The sequence below is a fragment of the Aythya fuligula genome, chromosome 11 (genome assembly GCF_009819795.1).
Source record: "Aythya fuligula isolate bAytFul2 chromosome 11, bAytFul2.pri, whole genome shotgun sequence".
Classification (NCBI taxonomy): Eukaryota; Metazoa; Chordata; class Aves; order Anseriformes; family Anatidae; genus Aythya; species Aythya fuligula.
The window spans coordinates 5,081,767-5,102,559 of NC_045569.1; the positions used below are offsets into that span (position 1 = coordinate 5,081,767).

Genomic DNA, 20,793 nt, shown 5'->3' on the forward strand with positions numbered 1-20,793 from the left:
CTAATGGAAAATGAACTATGCGCAGCTTCTGGTGAAGGCACTTAGCAAATCTGAACAATTGGCTGTTTCGTACCTGGGGTTTAAAAGAAAAGTCTGATTATCATCTTTCATTTTTTATTTTTGTGTGATCTTATTTCCTTTCCATAAAACAGCTTGTTTAACCACTTTTTTGGAGGATCGTGCTGACATACTATTTAAAATACCTATTCAATACACCAAAGCTAGATGATGATTTTCCCAACTGACACATCACAGTAGTTAGTAAAGCAAACTCAGACATCTTAGAAGAAAGAATAACTGAATTCCTGTTGGAATTCATCTACCCAACTGCAGCAACCACCTCTCCTTTCCGTTTCCTTCTTCCTTCCTGGAAGGATTTACCTCTGGAATAATGGCAGTTTCAGCAACAGAAGATAAAAGAGAATTTAGGCTACCTTAGTAAAGTGTTTTTAAAGTGTTTTTTTGGTGTTTTCAGTTTCACCAAATGGATCAGCTTGAGCATGCACACAAGATGGGAGAACTGGCTGTGGTACTCTCACCTCTGTCAGAGAAGACACATGCCCATTCTCCCAGCCCCATGTTAGAACGTGGCTTGGACTAAGCAGCAGGGTCTTCTGCTGTATGCTGCTGTGTGCTCAACCTCCCCCAGTGTGTGTCCATGTCCACGCATTTAGTAGGCATGAATAGGACAGAAACACTGGCCTCCTGGTAGAGCTTGCTTACTGAGGAAGACAGATGCTCTGTACATTTACATCAATGACTTCTTCAAACCACGTTCTGCAAAGTGGAACAGCTCTGGAGAAGGAAGGCAATGCGCTCACTGTGGTCCGGGAGAACTCTCGGAGGAAACTGCATGTTCAAAAACATTCAGTCAAAGAGAAACTGGGCTGTCCCATGTTTCTAATCACTAAGCTACTGATGAAAACAGACATCACCACGGTTAACCTTTCCTTCCTGTATTGCTTTCATTCACATGTATAACAACCTATTTAGAAATTTTCATTCCACTGAGGAAAATATTTTTTTCTTGTTTTGATTAGACTAAGAACATTCCTTCTCCCAGGTTTCCAATTCAGTAACCGATTGAAGAAAAACAATTACATGTCCTTTGAGCTGGTACCTAACTTGTTCCATATGGCTAGACAACCTTCTTTACTAAATTAAAAAAACAACAGAACACTGATGTGGAGAGCTGTGTGACAGTGAAAACATGTTTTGTTTCTAAGATTTCAAAAAATAACCTTTTCTAGCTTCACATTAAGAAATGTGAGCAGTAACAACTCTTTCTGAATCTCAGTAGCACACTTTCCCTGAAGTATACAGCTTCTGTATTCTCTTCCCAATACCACAGGAGAAATTCAAAGGGTTTTCTCTCTTCTTCATAACTAGTTCTAGAGATATGTATTATCATCACACAAAGTATGAAAGCCTTGAATTGTAACAACTAAATTCTTCTGTGATGAAGACAGAAATGGGACAGCTTTTGTTTCAGGTCTGATTCAACTTCTGCAGCATTTTGTCTGGAGAACAAGCCTTACAAAGAGCAGCTGAGGGAGCTGGGCTTGTTCAGCCTGGAGAAAGGGAAGCTCAGGGGCGACCTTATCGCTCTCTACAGGTACCTTAAAGGAGGCTGTAGCGAGGTGGGGGTTGGTCTGTTCTCCCACATGCCTGGTGACAGGACGAGGGGGAATGGGCTTAAGTTGAGCCAGGGGAGGCTTAGGTTGGATGTAAGGAAGAACTTTACTGAAAGGGTTGTGAGGCATTGGAACAGGCTGCCCAGGGAAGTGGTGGAGTCACCATCCCTGGAGGTCTTCAAAAGACGTTTAGATGTAGAGCTTAGGGATATGGTTTAGTGGAGGACTGGTTAGTGTTAGGTCAGAGGCTGGACTAGATGATCTTGAGGTCTCTTCCAGCATGGGTGATTCTATGATTACCCTACTAACACATCCATTATTAACTAAAAGCTCAGCAGCATTCTGAGGCCTCATCTGAAGCAGGATAGGGGAAAAAGTGACAAAACTCATGACAGACGCAGGACTTTAATACTGAAATTTTTAAGAAGGCATTTCTGAATCGTTTATTGCAATTTTAATTCATGTCAGTATGTACTGATGTAAGACTCAAGAATTCTTCCTACCAAAAACAGGAAGCAGTAAACCTTTATATAAGAGCATTACCTAAAAAATGCTACTTTTAATATTTTAATGAACCAGTAATATAAACATATACAGGTTTTGGCAATGTACTCTGCTACGTTTCAATTTGCAGATTTCCTCTACATACCAATATACAAATCAGAATTTGTATAACTAATTGATTGCCTAAAAGAAAGAAAAATATAAGAAAATATATGCATTATATATAAATATAAAAAATAATTGTAAAATTACTATATGGTCTATGGTAAATGCAGGTGAGCGAGTAAAAAAAAAATACCCCAAACCATTTTAAAAGTAAGGGTCAGATGTAGCACAGCCATTTACTAGTATTATGGTTGCACGTAACATCTTCAGTCTGTTCAAACAGTGAATCAAGCCAAGTATCACACACAGATGGGTCAAGAACGTACTTCCATGTTTAAACATTTACCTGTTAGGAGACATATCTACTGCATAACTAAAATTGAGGGAGCAATGAGATTTTTTGGGTTTTGCTACTGCCGAATTTGATGGAATGTCATTTCTACGAAAACATAAGCCAAATCTAGTAATTTTTTTTATTATTTTAATAATAAAATAATGATAATGACTGGTAAATAAGAAGTTAAGCTGATCCATTCACCTAGCTACTTACACATGTATGTAGATTTTATAACCATGTCTTCATTGGACATTAAGATTTTTATACCTATTCTAACTACAAATTAAAACCAAATTAGATATTTGCACAAGTGTTTGAGTTAAGTGTTTCTACGTTACCTGAAAGCTAAAACTAGATCTATCAACAGTTCAATTGAAGCGCCAGTGAGTAAATGATAGGATACTAGCAAGATACTGATGACATGAATTTAAAGAAATCTAATTTAAAAATGAACAAAAAGAGTAAAACATTTTTCCTTCCTTGAATACTGCAAAAATACCAGTGTGAGAAAGCTACACAAATTAAACCAAGTATATGAAAATATACAGAAATTCCACTGACTGCAGTGATGCTCCCAGATGGCAAAGGAGCCAACTACTGCAGTCCCCTTGTTGTTCTTGCCAGGCTAAGACATATTTATTTATTTATTAAAAAAAAAAAAAAAAAAAACAGAAACAGAAGGCATGTTCCTAGTCCAGAAATTATATAAGTGAAGCAAAATACCAACCCCTTTACTTTATATTTCATGTTCGAAATTGCCATAATAAAGAGTAGCAGATAGATTAAGGGAAGAGTATATTAACCATTTCTGCAGTTCATCTCCAGGTTTTTTTTTGAATGCTTAATACCCATGAGCATTCAGGGAGATCCACTGCACTGGTACTTTAAGGAACATAGACAAGTAGGTTGGAACTGTCTGCAAAATGCATCATACAGGTCAGTTTAAAATATTCAAATAGCTATTACAATTAAAGCTCATATTAAGTCTAACATCTTACAGAGAAAATAGATACCACAAGAACGTTATTTTCAGTAATGAGAATGCCAGGCATCTTTCCTGATCTCAAATTAAATTGATTCTAAGCAACAAAGAAAGATGAAGATGATTAAGGAATAAAGGTAAACACATGATAAACTGAAGATAATGTAGGCACATTTGATTTTATTATTTTTAATATTGGCACCAGTAGAAACGCTGACTTCAAAAACAAACAAACAAATATAAAAATAAACATTGTAGACTAACTTGCTTATTTATACCAAAATGCACTTAGTTACTAGAAATAACAGAAACCCTGCATTGAAAGTTGAGCTGTTCTGTTTCTGCCTTCTGGTTTGAAAAGTGAACAGACAGGAATGTACCTTTCACACTCAATTAATATATGTACAAGTAAAATACAAGCATGATATAATCTTATCCTCACAAGCAGAATCTGACCCAGCCATTTGTGTAACTCCATAAATACAGTGATTTTATGATAAATATAATATGCCTTGTGCAACACCATGCCTTCTGCCTTATCAAAAATTTAGTTAAGCAGTAAAACAACATATTAAAAAATCTATTTTTAGTTTTCAGCATCATCAGGAAGAATACAATCATTTTTGAATTAAAAATGCAAGGTTTGTGGTAGAATCCCCATAGCGCAACATTTAAATGCAAAGGGTTAAAAGAATTTATGCTTAAAGTAGAAAATACATAATGGCTTGATTATGCTATCTGATATGTTTAAAAACAGCATCTGCATTCATAGCGTTTAAATTTTAATGAAATACAGCTATAAGAGGATACTTCAATTTACTGATAAGAAATGAACTGCTCTTCCCCTTACCTAGATATATTGTTGAAGCTGAGGAACAGACGCTGGAGATGGGGCAAAGTATCCACATCTTTCTAGAAGGAAAGACAGAGGCATAAATTCAGCAGCTGAAGGATAACATCTTTTGAACCTTTCTACTTTGCCTGATGAAACACTTTCATTTCTATCTACTATAACCTTGCTGCAACATTGATTTCTGTTGAACGTGCAGATCCATTTCTCCCTAATGCAGACTGCAAGGGAGTGTTTCAGTGCAGATATATACCCTGCAGAACAAGCTGCATCACTTGCAAAGCAAATGATGTTAAAGGAAAGAGGATGAGGCTGCTGCTGGTTTCTGAACAGGCTTTTGGGAAAGAAGCCAAGGTGCTGTCTCAGCATTTAACTGCAGGATAAATACACTTAAAAAAAAGAAGTGGCCATGTTGTAGTGAGGTTTTTGAAGTGCAAAACTGCAGTGCAATCAGCACCACCTAACAACAGCAGCTGCTCTGGCAGAGAATGATCTGAAGTACTGTCACATTTGCAATTGAATTTTATAAGAAGGAACAAGTTTTCAGAAAGAGTTACTGAATTCAATGTATGCCACAACAGAACTTAGTAGAAAACCTTCAAATACTTCAAGATATTAGTAAGATGAAACTTCAAAGTAATATCACAATTTATTTTTGAAATAAAAACCCGTAATAGCCAGACAGCACAGTTTGTAGTGATCCATGCAAATTCCAACTGCGCACCGAACTCTTCGGTTTTAAATGTGCATCTCCTTATCCTACTAAGGATTGCAAGCTCCAGCTTGCAACTAGTGGACATAAAACCATTACTTAAGGCACACGGGAATGGCATGGGGCTCACTCACTACCTTGATTTTAGCCACAAATAAAATCGACAGCCCTCCCTTTAACTTGTGAAATGTCTACATAGCATTCCATCCAATTAAAAAGAAAAAACAAAAGCAAAACAGAAACAACCAACCACAAACCACAACACACAACCAAAACACCATTCTATTACAATTTATCCCAGGTAACAAACAATTTTACATTATACACAAAACAAAGTACATCCCTGAACAGAACATCTTCTGAAACACTGTCTCCAGCCAGGAAAGAATAAAACACTGAGATATAAGAACACAGTCCAAGCCTGTAACCCACTAATTTCACTGTCAGGGAGAGCTAACTCTGCATTTGTGAGAGAGGAGGTAAGGAGAAAACATGAACTACACATGAGAGAGGGTGAGAAGGCAGCAGCTACAAGCAAGGAAGAGTATCTCAGTAATATAAATGGTGTGGGAGAGAGGTACAGTGGGTGAGTTAGAAATTAGCAGAAATTTCTCGTTCTGGAAGTGTAAAAAAAAATAAATAAATAAATAAATTTAACATATGTATGGCAAGTAGCAAAAATTTGAGCAAGTGTTAGCTCAGCAGCAATAGAAGACCAAGTACTTATATAATTGAGGGCCTGAAAAAATGCATCTAGTTAAATGTAGAAAATCTACTTAAAAAGTGCTTGTTGAAATAATCTAATTGCCATACCTGAACTATACATCATAAAATGCTGAATGAAAAACTTTATCTTTTAAAGCATAAAGGATTTTCTAACGCTAACTTGGAGCTTTACTTGGGACATTTTACTTCAGTATTTTCTCTACTTTTGACACAGACATATACATAAAGAGATGAAGTTTCAGATGGTCTGGCTGCTTAGCTGAGCTACAGAAATTATGAACAGAGGATATGTTTCTGGGGGCAAACTTGTATGGAAGAGTCTCTAAATGTTTATGTTAGAACCACAAAGCATCAGAAGCTTTTGCCCCGGGAAACTATTGTGGGCTACCAAGATTTCTACCAATACCAGCCAAATTTACACAAAGCAACACAAAAACAAAGTATTTTTACCTTCATGTTGTAAAATTGAGTACTGAGGAAAAAATAACAAAAAGAGTATGGGAAAATGCAAGACTTGACAAATCTGAAATGCTGATGTTTTCAACAAGTTCTAGTAATAATGCACTCCTGGAGGGGATGAAAGAAGATAAGAGGTTTTGTTCCTTACTATGGCAGAGACTTGATTATGACGAAGGTTGAGCTCTGTGAGAGAATCCAGTCCATTAAGATTTTCTACAATGGAGAGTAGGTTTCTGGCAAGGTTTAATACTCTCAGTTCACTCAAATGGTTGATGTTTTCTATTTTAGTAATCTGTGAAAGAAGTATAATTATAAACATGCATACTGCGTTTTATATAAATATAAAATGGATATATGTAGTGCATACATTTTTAAACATATACAGACAAAACCAAGCAACTTAATAGTGTGCTTATGTATTTTTCTAAACCTTGATAATAACGTCACAAATTGTTGAAAACAAGCTACAGTCTGCTGGCGCTTGACTACTAGTATTCACAACAGTAGTATCTTTCTAACCATACAGCACTGCTGGACTCAGCAAAGCATATTAAAAAAAATTAGACAAGAAAGCAGCGGCATCCTTCATTTAGATATACGGCATGTTTGTCTGACAGTCCCCAACAGTTTTTGCCAACTCATGGCTTCAAACAAACAGACTGAACTACAAAGAACAGGCAGCTGGCCTGTTTTTATTCTTAACAACTTATTTTGAAGATACAGGTGCCATCAAATAAGAGAAAACACACATCAAATAACAGTGGCTACTACCCTTTACTTTTAATTTTGGCTTCTGGAGATGCAAGTGTGTTTTACAAAGACATTAATTATTGTTCTGTTTATACAAGCTGACTTTTTTTCCTGCTGCTTGTATTTCTCAGAGTAATCGACTCAGAAATAAATATCTGGATAGAGATGACTAAGTTATCTGGGATCTGTTGTCCTGAACCTATCCATTCATTTATGCAGGACTTGCATACAGTAATGCATCATGGAGATGATAAACCATTGCCACTGCACAGGAGGATACTCACATCATCTTCCTATTGTAACCCACATTATAAGGCAGGAAGAAGGCAGCAGGTTTCCTGTGGAAAAGACTCTGGCCTTCCACAAGGTGTGGCAGTGCATCTAAGGGTAGAGTACATAAAGCTACCAACAGTGGTGAATTCCCTTTTCATTACAACGATCAGCTGCTCTACCTGCAGGACCACCAGAAGCTGCCTTCAGCAACACCCAGTACTCAGGCACGCTATTCTTCTGCAAAGCTGCCAACAGCTATTAGGTGCAGGCAAGCAGGAGAGACCCTGGTGGCATACCCCTTCCCAGTGATAATGGGCCTCCTGAGGATATGGACCACCACAGCTCTGCCATGCCAGCTTCCTGAAAATGCATAGCAGCTCCTGGAATGGGAGAATAGCTAACACAACTGTTATCTAACAGTTTCAAAACACAATGCTGCTGACAATTTTCACACACATATGTGTGCATATATGTATATACACACACACACACGAGTATGACTTGAATATGCTGCTATATAACGTATTAACGCAATTTTTCCCATAATAAGTATGTAAAAGTAGATAGGAAAAACAATGAAATACCAGTAAATCACTTTTTGATTGAACTGCTAATTTAACTATTAGGCATTGTTTGTGTATATTACATGCAGAAAATAAAAATGAGCAGAACACAAAAATATTAAACCTAAAGGAACAAAAGACATTATTGTCTGGAACAATGTATTTAGTATGAAAGACTTGTAAAAGCAAAGCCAAGAGCAGATGGTTAGCATGAAGAGCACAGACCTCTGCAGATGTCTGTTTAGCTACAATTGCAGCATGTCAGTATGCAGAATATTAATCTTGGCATTTTGCTATTACAAGGAATGATTTCATCAGCAACTTATAGAGATAATGTTAATCACTTTGTTCAGTTTTAAAACTAACTCTATAGGATTTTCTCTATTTTTAATCACACACGCGTGCATGAAAACACACCCAGTGTCATTACACTGTATGTATTCGGTAGCAAGCATCATCACCTCTTTTTAGAGGTGATTATTATTAAAAATTTGTTTTTAAAATATATGAAAAATCCTTTTTGGTAAATAGTTTTCTATTAATTATAACTGAGGACTATTATTAGCTATTTTAGTTGCTTTTTCAATTATGTAAACTTCAAAGACTTGTAAACATTGAACACTATTCTGTTTGTTCTCATTTGCTTGTATGCTTGAATACTTAGCTATGAAATGCATTCATTTCAGAAGAGATTGTTATGCAGCACATAATTACTCATCAGTAACTGCACAAGTTTCATCTTTTAATGTGTATTTTTGAGGATTATTCAGAGCAAGCCTATTTCTGAGGAAAAAAAAAAATAAAAAAATCAAGTTGCCTTTTTTCCCCGTCCCCTTTTTCCTTAACTTATATCCTTGAACTTTTGGCAATTAAAATAATTAAAAAAGAAAAACAAATTTATTTATTTATTTTTTAAGTATTAAAGAACAAATATTCTAGATACATTTAGTCAAGCTCTGACTTCATTACAACTTAGAAATTTTTAATCAGAGTAACTTAATGGAAGACAGCATAAAGTCCATGTTAAATCTACCTAAAATAAAGGTTTTAAAAGCATTTCTATGGAACGCATTCCATTCATACTATTCACCTTGACAGAAATGATCACTAGCCACCAGTGTTCTTTCCAAAGACTATTTATAGTACTTGGAAACACAGTATTTAAAAATTAAATGTTTATTTAGAAATCACATAGTAGTAGTGTCTTCAGCATACCATGCCTACAACTGCGGGCAGCCTCTGAATCACACATGTATACACGAACACCATGATACCATAGAGTTCACATTAGTGTGTTGATGATCAAAGTAATGGAGTATCTGTACAGAAATTTAAGAAGACTCTAAGATACTGCATCTTAGTTTTTACCAGGCAGTATAAAAATTAATAGCCTTATTAAATCATGTAAGAAAATTGGCAGAGAACAATAATATGATATTCACATTTTGTTCTTTTTGTAAGGCGTAGAGACAATAAATGCAATGTTTCATTACACACTACCCTGATTTTAATTTTATTTTTTTTTTATTTTAGAACTTTATTTCAGATATTTATTACGTGAAAGGATTTTCTTGTAGAAGCAATGCCTTTAAAGACTAGATTTGAGAAATAAGTCACACAAGGTAAAGCATTAAGCATTGTGGAATGCTTCATCTCAGAGTTTTAAAGCACATCCAGTTCTCATTGAATTTCTCACTTGGCAGTAGCACAGCCTTGAAGTTCAGACCAAACCTATTAGCCAAAATATCCTGCACACAAATAAATCAAAGTATTTTCCAAGGCGTTTTCCTCTTTCTGCTTCTCCTCACCTCTAATCTCCTGAAGACACTGCAGTCTTAGAAGTTTAACAATCTGCATTCCATCTACGGGACTGACTTAACATCCAAAAAGAGGGAGAGGAGAAGTGGACTAAGAATAAAACAAAAATCTGGCTTCCCTCTTAACTGTTACTACTCCGTAAATATCAACAAGAAATCTTGTCTAGATAGACTCTAACACTTTCTGAAGAGCCTGTCTCTCTCCCATTGTCTATAAAAAAGCTGCTGCTATTACAATCACTGACTTTGTTAATTTATCTCAAATACTCTGTATGCAAGCAACATTCAGCTAATACTCTAATGTGATGAAGACTGCTCAGCAGATATCCCCTTAACAGAACTGTCTTCAGTTCAGCAAAAACTGTTGTGCCCCCATCTTCTGTTAACTTACACACGGCAACCTCAAAAGGCAAAAACCCAGCCAAGGTAGAGCTACTATATATATATTAATACATAAACAAAAACGCTGTAAAACAGACTACCATTTGAGTACCTATATAAACATGACCCTCAGATGACAACGGTGTAAAAATAAAAGACAAATCAACAAACTTGAAGAAAACTCAACCATGTTACTTCTCAAAAAATGAATCACAAATACTTGTTCTAAAAAAATGATTTGTGAAGAACCTTTACTGTCCAGCAGTAGCATAACAGAAGAATAGAAGCAATCAGAGAATACTGCACAGGAAATGCTCTGAAGGCCAACAGATTTGCTGCCTAGTTCCATCCAACGTGTGGGATTTATGAATATCAAAACCACAAAAACACTTCTATCCTAACCCCGAACACTGAGTGCCTTTCAATGAGGACAGTAATGGGATGTTGATTCAACGCACTGCATCATAGTTCCATGGCAGTTTTCATTCATACAACAGAGAGGCTTTTTGTGGCTTTACAGGGAATAGTTTTACAATACGTAATTATCTGTAACTTTACTAGCATCCTCAAAAGAGTTCCTCTTCTTTCTTTTTTTTTTTTCCTTCTTCCATTTCCCCTATCACTACAAAGGGAAAACAGAAAACAAAGATAGCGAATTCAGCCTGAAGTAACACTAGCCACAGAATCAGAGAAGTCAGCTGAGGTCAGAAGCAACCCGTGGTGCCAGCCTGCCCAACACAAGAACCACCACAGCAGGATGTGCAGGACCACCTCCAGTCAGGTTTAGGCTGACTTCACAGATGGAGATGCCACAAACTGTCTGGGCAACCTTCTCCTCTGTTTGGCCCCGATGGAAATATTTTTCTTAAAGTTTGAGCAAACTTCCTGTCCTTCAGTTTGTGACCTATGACTCGTCCTTTTGCTGGACACCACCGAGATAGGTCTGGCTCCACCTTGCTCCCCCCCTCGCAGCAGGTGTTTATACACATGGCCACAGAACTCCCTGGGCCTTCTTTTCTCCAGGTACAGCCATCTCGGCTCTCTCAGCCTCTCCTCAGATGCTCCAGTCCCCTCAAAACATTTGCAACTCTTTGCTAGAACCACTCCATCAAGTGCACACCTGTCTTGCACCAGGTAGCCCAGCAGCTCAGAGATGCCTCACCAGATCCGTGCAGAAAGGAAGGATCAGGATGAGGAAGGCTCAGGATCACCTCCCTCAGCCTGCTGCCAATACTCTTCCGAATAAGGCCCATGGTGCTGCTGGTCCCCCGGGTTCCCTGCTACAGAGCTGCCTCTCAGCTTGTGAGCCGCCAGCATGTACTGGTTTAGGACTCCCCAAGTGCAGGACTTCGCACTTCCCTTTCTTGAATTTCATAGGACTTCTCTCAGCCCATTTCTCCGGCTTGTCGAGATCCCACTGAATGCTAGCACAATCATCTCCTGTATAAAGCTCTCCTTCCAGGTTTGTATCATCTTCAAATTTGCACTCTGTGCCACTTCACCCATGTCATCAAGGAAGGTGTTAAAAATCTTTGCCCAGTATCAACCTCTAGAGTTGACTGCATCTCACCGTCCATCCATCTAGCCCAAAATATCATCATTTTGTCTGTCAACATGTGATGGGAGACACTGTCAAATGTCATCATGCTGATCAGGCATCATCTCCCCTAGGTGAATCCATGCTGACTACTTCTTGTCACTTGCTTTCCCTTAGCACATTTTGTAAACGGTTTCCAGAACTACTTTTTCCATCCCTTTCCTAGGAATAGAGATGAGGCTGACTCATTTCATAGTGTATAACATATCCCATTTGTATTTAATCTCATTTCAGGCCAATTACAATCTACACAACAATTTTCTCATTACATAGACAACATTTAGGAATAAAAACACATCCAAATTTTAGTTTATTGATAGCTTTCTTAAAATATATATATATATATATATGTATTTATATTTCTTCCTTGAGAGTTCAGCATCAAAATTCCCTTTACATATTAACTACAATGACAGTTCTTATAACACAACTAGTTCTGCATTTATTTAAAATTGTGTTTTTGTATTTCTGAAGAGATCAAAAATAAATGCAAAAACAACTATGAAAAGCTGAGCACTGCCTTCTGCAGTATGTATTTTGCATTGTGGCCCAATGACATCACATAAAATCCTAAAAATATTCCTGACAATAAGCTACACATGTATCACAAAGATAACTTACCTTTTCTAGAAAACAACCTTAAAGTTTTGTGCTCGATTGAGAATGTTTCCCATGCATACAACATGAAATAATTTCTCACATTTGTAAGAAGCAGTTTGAATGTAAAATGAAGGCAAGTGTACCATAAAAATATCTGCAAGCGTAAGAAATAACGTTGCTGTCTTCTCAGTCATGCTCTAAGTAATTCATAGTGTGTTTCACAGCTATAGGACGTGCTAGAGTAACAGAAACTGCAGCCCAGAGGAAATCCCACATTCACACAGCACATACACATATCCATACTATTCCAGACACTTTTTTATGGCAGAAGTGATTTATACTTTTCCATGGTTATGAGAAAAGAAGACAAGTGATGCACACTGCAGAAGCATCATTAGACCTACTTGGAATGAAGATCATTCCGATAAGGGAAAACTGCTGCCCATAACTGACTCCAAATCGTAAAACTCTGTGGGAATTGGGTACAGCATAATGCCACAAGCAATTTAAGAAAACAGATTTATGAACAGCTTGTTAATATAACATAAATCGTATTTTCTATTATATTTCGTTTTGACAGACAAGTGTGATATTCTGTTTCCACACTGTTGATTCTCGTTACTCTCTCCCGAATTAAAGAAAAAAGTTGTGTACATTGGCAAGAGGATGTTATATCAGCAGAGCACCGATCAGAATCCACCATATTAACTACGTGTCAACACTTCATTTTTAATTCCACTGATCTGTTGTTTAAATGCAATGTTCTGGAATACGTCTTTTGATGTTCCCAAATACAGTTCTGCAGCTGAAGCAGGTTTGAGAAATTTTATATGTAGAAATATAATATAAGACAGAAGGTTGCCATAATAAAAGGTCCTACAAATCTTAATAATGTTAAACAACAGAGACCCTCCATTTGTTATTAAATAAACAAAAAAATAAAACCAGACTTAAAAACAAGGAACTAGTATAGTGGAGCATTATGTCTCAAACTCATTTCTTTCTTCATCATGCCTTCAAAATGAGTTAATATGTATGGCAGACTAGTGTTTTACAATACAAATTGTTCAACTAGTGGAAAAATAATGTTGTTAATAGAGTGTTAATATCAAAACTTGCATAACTAAACTGGAAAGGAACAGGAAGGTAGCTAATTAATGGAAGAGAAGTTCTAAGTCTTCATTTAGAGACAACACAACAATCAATGGGAACTTAAATTCTTCTATGACTTCTGTTCTATTTTAACTGCAATGTAACTATCTATGCTAGATGACTACTCTGTAGGTGTGAGCAAGTGCTGCTATACTTAGCTTATTCAGCATTTCAGAAGATGTAATTTTCCTGAAGTAAAATGCAGAAAGTACAAGAGTCGATATAAAAAAATCAAAGTAACATCATACCACCTTTTAGTAATTTACTGATTTCTGTGACCTCAAAAGCTGGAAAAAATTGCTCTTGGTTGCCTTTCAAAAAGCAATAGTTTAACAAAGGACACTGGAAATGCATTATGTCTACACAATTAACTTAAATAATCAACTTATTGCACTGTACCTGATTTCCATGAAGGTCTAAAACATCAAGTTTTTTTAGGTTCTCCAGATTTGAGATCTTCTTTATTCTGAAACATTTAAATGATGACAAATTATTTCTTACATTAGATTAAATGTATCTTTCATTGTCCACCTAACAAAAACCTAGACAGCTGATAGGAATGGAAGAACAACAGACCTTTCACCCACTCAAAATGAATAAATGAATGAGTACGCCTTAAACTATAACATTCCTCTCTGACTATCAATAATGCAGTAGTAGCAACTTGCCCTTCACTCCTCTAGAAAAATGAAAGGGGATGGAAGATTTGTACCACTAGAAAAAGTCAACATACAACCTATGCAAATATCTAAACAAGAAACACTATTATTGACAAAACTATATTCCCAAACCTGTTTAAAGCACGCTATAGTGACAAAGCATTTAAGAATTTGTTAGAAGAACTGAGAATAAAAATCTGAAAGCCATTGCTCCTTTCTAGACAATACAGATTTCAAAATTTGGCATAATTTCTTCTCCATCTTGACCATCTTAACACTGTTCTGTCCTGTCCTGCTTTCTCAGATGACAAACCTAGGTTATGTCAGCAGCACCATCTACTGGCTGATTACATTAAATATCACATATATCATGCATGTGCTTCAAGATTTAAAGATCATATACAGGTCAAGCTGAAAATAAAGTCTTTGGTAGCAGCTATGCCTGACTTGAAATCATTTACACATCTCCTTACATCTATCTCCAAACAATACCGCTATGTAAGCGAACTACACAGTACATTGTAGATACAATTTGAAAAATTAGTCCTTAATGCAACTTGGAATTATCAGCCCAAACCCCAACTGTTCACTATAAACAGAAATATTATCTACAGATGAGATTTCTCATATAAAAGGCATGACCTCAAGTAAAATACTGCACTACTACATGTTAACCAAATTCTGCAATTAGTGTTTTATTGGTAAGAGGGGGAAAAAAAAAAAAAAAAAAATCCTCAAAACCCATGTCTGTTTTAAATTTTTACTCCCCTCACTCTCAGGCTGCAAGTTTAGACTTTCCAACGTGCTTCAAGTAGTGCAATAACTGTGCACAGTTATTCCTCCAACATCACAGGTAGTTGCCAGTGAAGTAGAAAACCCAAGCTGGGGTTTCAGCATCAATTAAAACACTCCAGAAGAAACAGCTGAACTCCACTTCTCAGAAAAAAATCTACATCACAAGGACAGCAACCCAAAGAAGCCAGTTAAGACAAGTCTCATTGGTCTCACAGCCAACATCCCAATCTGAAAACCCTACAATGGCTGCGGTGATAGATCACAGATACTGCACCTTAAAGAAACAGGCTGCTTAAGATGAGTTTAGTTATTTTTACCTGTTCTTCCCCAACAAAAGGACTCTTAAGGATCTTAGAGTTGAAAGACCACTTATTTCCTCTATCTGGTTATCGTATAAATCTAAGAAAACAAGATGGTGTAGATTTGAGATGTTTTGGATCCGGGTTATGAAGTTATGTTGAAAATTCAGGAGGCGAAGATGATCTTCCCCATCGATAATTGGGCACACTGTCAGCTTTTGCCTGGAACAAAGAACAAAACACTATAAAAGTAACAAATCTATAACCCACCTTCTATTCCCCCACACCAGCTGAACTGAGGAAAGTGTGTTAACTTAAGGTAGTATTAAGGTGTTCAGTTTTGCTAGTTAAACAAGTGTGGAATAAGGAAGGAACTGGCTACTGTTGAAAAAAAAAAATAGTATGAAAATATAGCAGAAGAGCTTTCAAAAATTTCTTGAAGCCTGTCTTCCTAGAGATTTGCTTGTTATATAGCAATTACATCAAGATTTCATGTTGGACCACACTAAAATTTGAACAGATACAGCATACCAATGCTTTAGTCAGATGCCACATAAGCAATCCATTTAGATCAGAATTCAAAGTGTATCATATCTATCTACTTTTTCTTCTGCTTATACAACTTGACATTTGACCTATAAATACATGGAACAGTAAGTGTTGATGTGAAAAGTAAAAAATGAAACTTCTAAACTACCTCCTCAGTTTAAAATGAAAACCTTAACTGCTTCAGGTAACTGCTGTATGGATCAGCACTCTGAACTTTTACTACAAGGAGACTCATACAGAATTGCCCAATGAGACACAGTCTCTCCCTCAAAAACAAAACGAAAAACAACCAACCAACCAGAAATCACCAGAATACTCATCATTTGAGATCACTACACAAGAGCAGCAAGCTACAGTGCACGTGCTCTGAAACCTTCTCACCTTTCAAGGGTCAGTCTATCAGAGTTCAATATTTTTTCTTCAGCAGTACGTTGCAATATAGGAAATGTTATTGATGAACTGCTCCCAAAATTTGTGTTTTCTGTCAGAAAATCATTAAGAGAACATATGAGCTACTACTCTGCCAAATCATTTCATTAACTACAGAAAATAAAAGCAGAACTATATTTCTTATTACAAAAATAATTATGCAATATATCACAGTGCATTCTGCCTGCATTCAGAACTCTGGGTATCAGTTGCCTTTCCTGTCATTTTTAGCTTAGAGGTACATCCCTCTACCTCCTCTTGCAAACTTATGTCCATTTGGCTTGTTTGGGACAGACTTTTTCTGAAAATAATTTGTTGTAAGCAGACAGCTTGTAGATGTTTTTGGTTTGATTAGAATTACCCAACGCTGTCTTAAAATAAGATTGCATACTAGTGTCACAATTTCAAAACCTGACCTTAAAGAAGATAATATCTATATTAAGATGAATTTTAAAGACACAGATCAAGTAGATGTTGATCAAACTAAAAACTAAAGCATCAAAACATTAAAAGAGTCCCACGGAGCCAGAAAAAAATGCAAATTCTTTCAAAGGCAAGTGTATATAGTACCTAGTAATAATTGCTATTATACTTGACTACATTATCAAGGAAGAAACAGTTAACCCTTTAAAACATATTTACAAAACTAACCAACTTTATTCATTTTGTTAATATAAGGGGAAAGGGAAAATAACTAAAGATACCTCAAAAATAAATCAGCAGTGTAGTCACAAATTTTGGTTTATTACAAAACAATCAATTGAAAAATACTGGTCAAAAATAGATCATTGTGCTTGTACACCATCACAAAAACATGGGCTCATCTTCGACATGTTTGCCATTTTTATTTATTTTTTTTAAACAGATCAAATATTTTAATGGGAAGAACGTATATTCTTCACTAAGCAAAGTTAAATTTCTTTACTACTATAGAAAGCAAGTTCCACGATGTTTGAAACATGCCAATAGAAAAAAAATAGCTAAATAAAACAATTTGTTGATGTTTAATTTGATTTAGAACCCTCTCAGTGGTCCTGCCTACCTTTTTATTACTAGCTACACTAGCAAAACAGCATATAACAATCAGTATTCTCTATGTATCCTTCAAAGTGAAAATAATTGCTAGGGAAAATAAAATCATTGAGAATGAAAATAAACAATTAACATTGTTGCCCCTGAGTTCTGTCTCAAGTTTTAAAGCCAATAAATGTAAGGAAAAAAGGACTTAACAGTGACTTTTTTCTTTTAATGTCATCCTCCTAAAGATATACAGAAAAGATTCTTATCACTGTCCTTTTGTTCCAGAAGGATATATAGTCATTTAAATGTAGGCTTTTTATATTATACCTTGAAAAATATTTCTAGCAGTTTCCTAACAATTGTCTATTGACCTCTCTCAATCCTCCAAGGAAACAGTAGACAACATTTCCTGTTTAATTATACAATCTGACAGCCAAAAAAAAAACAAACATCTTACAGGTCGTAACTTTTCGGTTAGATACCATTTAAATAGTAATAATAAAAATAAGTAAAAAAAAAAAAAAAAACACTAATGAGAATGATACACTGTTACCTGAAGCCTGTGAACTAATACCCTGACTGTTTTGTCGCGATCTGGATTTTGTATGTATAGATGACTCCACAAATCCTGATAGAGAACCTGTATTTTGCTTCAACTCCAAACCAGAAAGTTCAGTCAGAGTGGATGTCACTGGAAGATAGAGCTGCTTATTACGCACCAAAGGACTTAATACTCTGGGGTCTCCTGAGGGGGAACAAAACAAAATTGCAGAGCTTAAGTTTACTCCACAATAAAATACATTGCCCTAGTAAGAGCCCTAATAATCAACCCACTCCTGAACGTCAGTCATTATTTACTGGAATAAAGTGCCTCAGATACCTCAGTGCCATTATAATTAAACTGACCTCCTGTCCTAACCCATCCCTGTTGGCATATGACAGGCAAACAGCAGCAGTATAGCAAGAAGTGTTACATGTCAAAGCTCTTCCAAGGTTTGCCTTTTACCAGTGATAGCACCACGTATCTTGCTTTTCAAAGCAAGAAGCACACAATAGGAAAACTCTCTCTTCAGATTAGGTTGCAATCCTAGAAACTAATTTTGTCTCTCTTTATATATAAGTGTTAAACATCCAATTGCAGGTTATGGTACAGAATTGTGTGGCTTCAGAGGGCGTAAGACCATGGCTTTGTAAGTAGTAGAAAGGATGTTCTTCCATAGACAGAAAGAGGACAAAAAACAGAGAAAAAAGATCTGTGCTAGGCAACAGAGCGATGGGAGCTTCAGGTTATGATATAGTCAGGAAAAATTGTCACATATGAAAGAGAATCACATCACACAGTCTGTCTTTACTGTCTTGTTAATAAAAAAAATGAGATTAAAGACACAAAACAAGCAAAAAAACAACAAACAAACCCTATTGAATATCACCTTGCCTTCCTGAATAGTTTTTTTCCAGATCATGCTGCAGAAGTCTATTGTGGAAAGATGACTGCTCTTTATTTATCCTGAATTCAAACTGTAACAAAACGTGTAAAACAAAGGTTGAAGTCTTCAAATGCAAGAAGCGTCTTTACACAGACAAACACAACCTTACAAGCAAATACAGTTCTCAGGTCACCCTGGGAATGCTTCAAAAAATAAATCTGCTCTGTATTTATGAAGAGCATTCATTCTAATAAGATATGATCACTTAGAATTTGCTTTTGGAAACCAAAATGAAAACATGAACGTTACCAACTCATTCTTCTACAACTGATTAAGGAGGGAGGGAAAAAAAAAAAAAAAAAACAAAAAAAAAAAAACACTACCCAATAGGACTATTGCAATTAAGGGAAGGAAAAAAGTAGAGATGGAATCATAAGAATGTATATTAAATTTGTGGCAGGCTATGGTACATCCTAGTGTCTTTACACATCTTCACTAGAATGAAATGCATCTTGAAAAGGGTATCAGATACAATGGGCAATACATTACAAATCAACATATTTGTACCGAAAAGGCAATTCCTAACTGAAAGCGTACAAATGTGGCTATACCATAAAAGCACGTTATTTAATGTAGCTATTGAAGTAAAAGAAAATAGTAATTACTGGTTTGTTTTTATCAGGGATTGAGGCGGTCTGGATAACCAGCTGAAGACCACAGTTATTAACCTGCAAATTGGAAGAAGATAAAAAGGGAACATTTGTCAAAAACATGCAGCAATACAAGAAGATTAACGAATATGTTTCTCCCTCAAAAACGGTACCTTCAGCGCTACAACCGGCCAATAAGAGGAACTACCTTTCCAAATTATTATGAGGAATATTATTTTGTCATAGCATTAAATAACACTAAGTCACTCTGGGCTTTGTAAAAGCCAGAAGGGTGACTTTAACGGGGATGCTTTGTTGGGAAGGAAACAACACAAACGCGTGCATACACATACGAGACCGCCCCGGCATTGTCCGTGACCCTGTCTGAGGGGGCTGCGCGCCACAGCGCGCCCCTCACCCGCCTCAAGCACCGGACCCAGCGGCTCCCCCGCCGCCGCCCCCAGCCCCGAGCCGGGCACCCCGCGGGGACGGGCTCCCTGCCCCCGGGGGCTCCGCGCCCTCAGCCCCGACACCGCCGCCCTGAGGGGACGCGGCCGTCGCCCCCCTCACCGCCCGCCCCCTCCGCGGCGGCACCCACCGTGCCGGGCGCGGCCCTCGAGCCCCTGGCGGCCCGGCCCTTGCTGGGCACCATAGCGGCCGCCGCCCCTCGCGGAGATGGCTCCGCAGTCACCGCGGCAACCGCCGCTTCCGGCCCGCCGCGGGCGCTGAGGGGAGGGGAAAGGAGGGGAGGGGAGGCGGGCGGCTCCCTAAGGCGCGGCCCTTTTTGGGAACAACAAAATGCGGGGATGTTGGGTTAGGAGCCCTCTGCCAACACGGCGTGTGCCGTGAGACAGCTGTGAGAGCTCACAGGGCTGTGACCCTAGCTGGGTGTCGGGACGTGGGGTCTCGCTCACCGCCGGTACTCCCGGCTGTGGGTTCTCCCCGTCCCCAGCACTGACTCACCTCTGTGGGTACCTGAGCGTTATAGGTCGCTGCTGTGCTAAAAATAAATAAATAATTGGTCAGGTAGTTTCAGAGATGGTCACGTCAACACAGCGTCTGGAATGGCGTCAGTCTTCACCCACCCCAGTTAGCTCGGTATCTCTACCACGTTTATTTGTGCCAGGGGACAGGGATAGGGCTGCTTGGAAAACAAGCGAAGCATCAGTGAGGCCGCTCTGTGCACCGACCGTGGGCAGGCAGGAAAACACGTCTGAGTTGAACAGATCAGGATGTCCCCAACCCCGGCAGGAGGAACCGTCAGATGAACGGGGCCCTTCTGGTTAGCCAGGGCACGGCCTGGTTCCCCATTGCGCTCAGGGAGGCAGGCAGCTGCCTGGCCTCAAACGCAAACCCAGAGCCACGACCCCTGCACCCGCTCTCTCCTAGAAGGTGTTTGTGTTTCTTTTCGGCTCCCACTGCGATCCGTAGCATGACGATGCCCTACCCAAGCCTCAGAACAAAATGCAGAGAGCAGAGGTTTGGCTCGCGAGGCGGGTAAGCGTATTTCATAAACAAAATAT

At 37.8% G+C, this 20,793-nt stretch overlaps 1 protein-coding gene across 1 annotated transcript in view; it reads right to left on the reverse strand.

Moving 5' to 3' along the window:
* Positions 1-19,963, reverse strand: part of LRRC49 (leucine rich repeat containing 49) — a 43,597-nt gene extending 23,634 nt beyond the window's left edge. The window contains exons 1-9 of the mRNA XM_032194654.1: positions 19,869-19,963; positions 19,286-19,348; positions 18,624-18,711; positions 17,747-17,938; positions 16,126-16,225; positions 15,214-15,417; positions 13,842-13,908; positions 6,458-6,601; positions 4,413-4,474 (exon numbers count right to left, since the gene is read on the reverse strand). Coding sequence (XP_032050545.1) covers positions 4,413-4,474; positions 6,458-6,601; positions 13,842-13,908; positions 15,214-15,417; positions 16,126-16,225; positions 17,747-17,938; positions 18,624-18,711; positions 19,286-19,348; positions 19,869-19,922 — 974 coding nt within the window. The 5' untranslated portion in view covers positions 19,923-19,963. The remainder of the gene's footprint in view (positions 1-4,412; positions 4,475-6,457; positions 6,602-13,841; positions 13,909-15,213; positions 15,418-16,125; positions 16,226-17,746; positions 17,939-18,623; positions 18,712-19,285; positions 19,349-19,868) is intronic.
* Positions 19,964-20,793: the final 830 nt, after the last annotated feature.